General features: G+C 54.1%; 1 protein-coding gene across 1 annotated transcript in view; it reads right to left on the bottom strand.

The window, feature by feature from the left end:
* Nucleotides 1-5,558, bottom strand: part of SHISA5 (shisa family member 5) — a 21,098-nt gene extending 15,540 nt beyond the window's left edge. Inside the window, exon 1 of the mRNA XM_011980984.1 lies at nt 5,197-5,558. Coding sequence (XP_011836374.1) covers nt 5,197-5,297 — 101 coding nt within the window. The 5' untranslated portion in view covers nt 5,298-5,558. The remainder of the gene's footprint in view (nt 1-5,196) is intronic.
* Nucleotides 5,559-6,008: the final 450 nt, after the last annotated feature.

Raw genomic sequence — 6,008 nt, 5'->3', positions numbered from 1 at the left:
CCAGGCTGGTCTCGAACTCCTGACCTCAGGTGATCTGCCCACCTTGGCCTCCCAAAGTGCTGGGATTACAGGCATGAGCCACCGTGCCCGACCTTTAATTAACATTTTAAATAAAATAAAACTCCCTATTAGGCCCACAAAGTCATGTGTGGTCTGGAACTGGCCCCTCTCCTTCAACCTCTGTGCTCAGTCCCATTCCCCTCCTTTCAGCTTTGAAAGCACCATGCTGTGTCCTACTCAAGGCCTTTGCACATGCAGATGCTCCTGCCAGCTCAGCCCTTTCCTCTTTTCATCTCAGCCACACCTAACTCATTTCTGCTCACCCCTCAGGCCTCAGCTCAAAGTGTCACTTCCTCAGGAGCACCTTCCCCACCACGCAGAAGAGGCCAGGCCCCTCAGCACATGCCCACATGGAATTAAATTCCTTTCTACCTCAGTTCATAAACAGACACTCTGTTGTGTGTAAGCATTTGATCAACTACATCTTGCCCCTGCTTTGTACCATTATCATCCAACACAGCTTTCGGCCACCACTGTATTTCCAGTGCCTACCATATGGTGAGTGCTCAATAAAAAAAATTTTTTAAACAATCTTGTGAATGAATCAATAAATATCAGACGGGTAAATGAATAAATTCACTCAGGGACCCCATGGTAGCTCCTGGCAGGACATCCAGGCGTGGTAACCTTAGAAAACCAAGCAAATTCAAGGGGTGGTTGCAGAGTGGGCCTAGGGTCCAAGGCCACACATGGCTACAGTACCGAAGGAACCACGCCTCTGAGAGGAAGGAATGGGGTCTCCAAAGGCCCAAGGCTGGGGCCAAGTTCAAAAGGCAGAGTCAGCCCAAGCAGGAGAGAACAGAAGGCAGAGAAGCAGCCACCCTGGCAGGGAGTTCGGGCAGGATTGTAGGGTCTGGGGAGAATTGGGGGGCCTCCAAGAAATGGAAGGCTCCAAACCTTAGACTGTGAATGTCATGCGCGTCCGTGTGAAGAGACCACCAAATAGGCTTTGTGTGAACAACATGGCTGTTTATTTCACCTGGGTGCAGGCGGGCTGAGTCCGAAAAGAGAGTCAGCAAAGGGAGATAAGTGTGGGGCTGTTTTATAGGATTTGGGTAGGTAAAGGAAAATTACAGTCAAAGGGGGGTTGTTCTCTGACGGGCAGGAGTGGGGGTTACAAGGTGCTCAGTGGGGGAGCTTTTTGAGCCAGGATGAGCCAGGAAAAGGAATTTCACAAGATAATATCATCCCTTAAGGCAAGGCTTGGCCATTTTCACTTCTTTTATGGTGGAATGTTATCAGTTAAGGCGAGGCAGGGCATTTGCACTTCTTTTGTGATTCTTCAGTTACTTCAGGCCATCTGGGCGTATACGTGCAAGTCACAGGGGATGCGATGGCTTGGCGTGGGCTCAGAAGCCTGACAGTGAACAGGCTGGCTCTGGACCTGGGATACCCACACTACCCCCATGGTGTCAGCAAGGCCCCAGACAGGCTGTACCACAGAGGGCCTGAGAACCACAAAAAGGACGTTTTGAGGGCTGGGAGGTAGCACAGCGGCTGTGGCCACACCTTGCCTAATGGGCCTCTCTCCCTTTCCCCTGCACTGTGGCAGTGGAGTCATGGCAGAGGGTCAGTGGTGGCCTCCTTGGGGTCTGCAGCCAGAGCTTCTGCCACTCGGTGCTTAGAAACCCAACAGTCTTGCCTGACAGTCCCGTGAGTGCAAGGAGCTGGGAAGAGGACATGAGGGCAGGACCCAAAACAACCAGGAGACTAAGGAAGCTCTAGGGAGTGAACAAGCCATGAATGGCTGGAGCCACTCACCATTAAACAGAGATTCACTTGCCAAAGTCTAGGGGGCAGAAGACCTGGGCCAACCCTGAGCCCACAAACAGGGCCACACTATAACCCCTGCCATGGGTGGCATCCTCCTGCGGCAGGGGTTCTGGGCAGGCATATGTGGACCCATCTGAATCCAGGCTCCAGCCTGCTGCCTCATGCCTAGAAAAGTCAAAAAGTAGCCCAGGTCAGGCACGGTGGCTCACGCCTGTAATCCCAGCATTTTGGGAGGCTGAGGCGGGCAAATCACGAAGTCAGGAGCTCGAGAGAAGTCTGGCCAACATGGTGAAACCCCATCTCTACTAAAAATACAAAAATTAGCCGGGCATAGTGGCCAGCACCTGTAATCCTAGCTACTCAGGAAGCTGAGGCAGGAGAATGGCTTGAACCCAGGAGGCGGAGGTTGCAGTGAGCAGAGATTGTGCCACTGTACTCCAGCCTGGGCAACAGGACAGACACTCCATCTCAGAAAAAAAAAGGCCAAGAGGGAGACAGTCAGAGGCAAGGGTCCCAAAATAAGAAGAGGAGGAGGGGTCAGTGGCAGGGAGTGGGGCAGAGCTGGGTGGGGCCCCTGGCCTGGGGTCTTTCCCCTGCCTGGCTTCTCCTGAGCTCCTGGCCATGGCCTTGACAGCAGGAGCCAGACCCTCACCAAGGAGCCAACTCTCCAGTGGACAAACAGTGCCCTTGGCCAAGTAGGCAGCACACGTATGCCCAGCAGAGGATGTCTCCTTGGGAGCCAGACAGGCAGCCACCTGAGAGTGTTCAAAAGAGAGGAGTCACTGATGACCCTGTCCCCGCTCTCCTCCCAGCACCCACTTCTTTTGCTCCTGCACCTTTATAAAGCAGGTCCTAGGCATGAGCTGGGGCTCAGAACAAAGCAGAGGACAAGGGATGACATGAGGTGCGGGATGGGGAGCATCACTCCAGTCACCTGCTCTTCTCAGTGCATGGGCAAAATAGCCTGGGGCAGGAGGCAGCAGGGCGCACCAAGCACACAGCACACGAGGCCCAGTGCCGTGCACACCACGGCGGCAGCTGGGCTAACAGAACAGGTCCCACACGCATACCTTGGGGAGTCACAGGTGCAGCTGAGCTGGCCCCAGTCACCTCCCTGTTGCCACAACCCCAGGAAGCCACTCCTCCTCCTATGCCCCTCTGGGAGCTTGTTCCGCATTGTCTCCTCTTTGCTGTCCCAGCTCAAATCGCTACCATTGGAAGAAAAAAAAACAACCAAACACACCACAAGAAACCCTTCACATGGATTCTCCAACTCCCTTTTTTGTTGTTGTTTTTGAGACGGACTCTTACTCTGTCACCCACGCTGGAGTGCAGTGGCGCGATCTCGGCTCACGGCAACCTTTGCCTCCTGGGTTCAAGTGATTCTCCTGCCTCAGCCTACAGAGTATTGGAATTACAGGCACCTGCCAATATGCCCGGCTAATTTTTGTATTTTTAGTAGAGACGGGGTTTCACCATGTTGTCCAGGCTGGTCTTGAACTCCTGGCCTCAAGTGATCTGTCCGTGTCAGCCTCCTAAAGTGCTGGGATTATACGCATTAGCCACCACACCTGGCCTCCCTTAAAAAACAAAAATAAAAAATAAAAATCCACGGGGTCTCACTATGTCGCCCAGGCTGGAGTGCAGGGATTACTCCCAGGCAGGATCACAGCTCACTGTACCCCTGAACTCCTGGCCTCTAGTGATCCTCCTGCCTCAGCCTCCCAAGTAGCTGGGACTACAGGAGTGTGGCACTGTGCCCAGCTTCAATGCCTGTCTTACTCCTCATCCATTCACGGCCAAAACTCTCCAAGGAGTTGCCTGCGACCAGCATACAATTTCCAACCGCTCTTCAGTCTGCTCCACTGCCTGGCTCTTGCCCAGGGTGCCATGGACTCCATGGTGTGAAATCTCCATTCCACACTGCACTTCACCGCAAGCCTGCCTTTGTCCAGTGTCCAGCCCCAGGTCCTTCCCACTCCCTCCACACCCTCCCTTGAGGGAGCTGCTGAATGTATGTCTCCATCCTCACCTCTCCCCTCCAAGCTCTGGCTCTCTCTGGCCTCCAGTGCCTCTGGCCAGGATGCCGCCTAAGGCCATCTCCTACAGAAACGACTTCCCACCTCCCACACCCGCCCCATCTGCTCTTTCCATCTTCCACAGAGCAGCCAGTGTGGTCTTCCTAAAACACCATTCAGTCCCCAGCGCTCCCAGGACCCTCCGTGATGCCCACTGTCCTCAGGACGAGGCCCACTCCTGGACTGCCTCCAGGCCCACACAGGCTGGGCGTAGGCATCTCCCACGGGGCCATCTGAAAGCCCACGATCCTGGGCCTTGGGGCAGGACAGCCAGCCGCTTCTGGGCTCCTGGACACGGAAGGGAAGGCCTGTAGAGATCTCAGGCTCCAACCAGCCCTGAGGTGTTGAAGAGGGGCACAACTGCACTTCTTCCCCTCCTCCATGCACAGGAACCCTGCCCTGATTCTGCTGTAGCCAGTGAGGCCCCACACCTGCCTGGGCCTATAGGATGGGATGGGACAAAACAAGAACCCAAGCCCCCCACCCAGGCCCAGAGCCCAAGGTCTCTTCCTCCAAAGGGGCAACCCTGCCCTCCTGGGCAGAACTTTTCTTTAAATGGCTTCTAGATCCACCAGGGCAGGGGGGAGACAGCAAGTGGAATAGACCCAGCCAGGAAAGCCCGCCCTAGTGGCTGCACACCCATTCCACCTCCAGGAAGATGTCACAACTCCTGTTACCATGGCAATAACACAGGCCGGAGCCCAGCCAAGGGGACTGCGGCTTGGGGGCTGGGGTTGCTCCTTGGTTCCCTGAGAGAAGAGTCCTGACACAGTAACCACGACCCACAAAGCTTGACACGAACTGTGGCGTCATTGGTTATCCCAGGACCTCTCCCCACCGTTATCACCCCACTACCATGCGCTTGCCAGCACCATCACCCCATCACCATCACCCTTGTCACCAATGCCCAACCACAATATACCCACCCCCATCTACCATCATCACATGCCCAACACAGCCCCTTCTCTGTCACTCCTGCCCCCACTGGGACCCATCAGTCATCCGCTGACTCAACCCAGCATCTAGGGCAATGTGACCCCGACTCCTGGTCCTTCAACTGTCAACCTGCGACCGCAGTCACCCCCGTCCCCACCACCCCAGCACGCTAATGAAGACACCTTCACAACATAAGGAGCAAGTGTCCTCACAGTCAGATATGGTGACAGCTTCTTGGGCTCCACCCCAATGACCGAATCATCCCAGTCCCCCAGATGCACGCTGGCCCCGCCGAGTCCTCTTGTCACCTTTGCCAGGAAGATGCACCCAGCCTGCAGGGTTTACTTACCCTAACATGGGGTCGCTGTAGCCAGGGCGAAACCTCAGCGCTGAGCCCAGCTGCTCCACTGGCTCTACACTGGCGGGCACACTGCCAACAGGAAACCTCATGATCAGCACAATGAAACCCTACCGAGTGCGCACCGCAAAATGTGTGCAGAAGCTACTATGAACCGGTGGCTTCAATGGCCTTCCAGAGGTGGACTCTGCCCACACTGGGATCTCACAGCACAAAGCCACACGTCCTCTCAGGTGTCCACTGGACTGTCTCCAGGAGAGAACATATGTTAGGCCACAAAACAAATCTCAGCAGATTTTAGAAGACAGATACCATACAAAGGATCTTCTCTGACCACAACAGGATGAAGTTACAAATCAGTAACTACATTGCCACAAAGTTTATTATTATTATTATTATTTTGAGATGGAGTCTTGTTCTGTCGCCTAGGCTGGAATGCAGTGGCATGATCTTGGCTCACCGCAACCTCCGCCTCCTGGGTTCAAGTAATTCTCCTGCCTCACCCTCCTGAGTAGCTGGGATTACAGGCACCCGCCACCTTGCCCAGCTAATTTTTGTATTTTTAGTAGAGACGGTGTTTCGCCATACTGGCCAGGCTGGTCTCGAACTCCTGACCTTGTGATCTGCCCGCCTTGGCCTCCCAAAGTGCTGGGATTACAGGCGTGAGCCACTGCACCTGGCCTACATTGCCACAAAGTTTTTTTTAAAAAGCACTAAAAAAAAAAAAAAAACCTTGGGAAACTAAAAGTACAAAAAAAAAAAGCAAAATAAAACCAAAGCTCTTGAGTTGTATTGTGTTAAAT

This window comes from Mandrillus leucophaeus, unplaced genomic scaffold, assembly GCF_000951045.1.
Source record: "Mandrillus leucophaeus isolate KB7577 unplaced genomic scaffold, Mleu.le_1.0 Scaffold22, whole genome shotgun sequence".
Lineage (NCBI taxonomy): Eukaryota > Metazoa > Chordata > Mammalia > Primates > Cercopithecidae > Mandrillus > Mandrillus leucophaeus.
The sequence above is the reverse complement of the archived record's forward strand: the minus strand, read 5'-3'. Positions and strand labels throughout refer to the sequence as shown.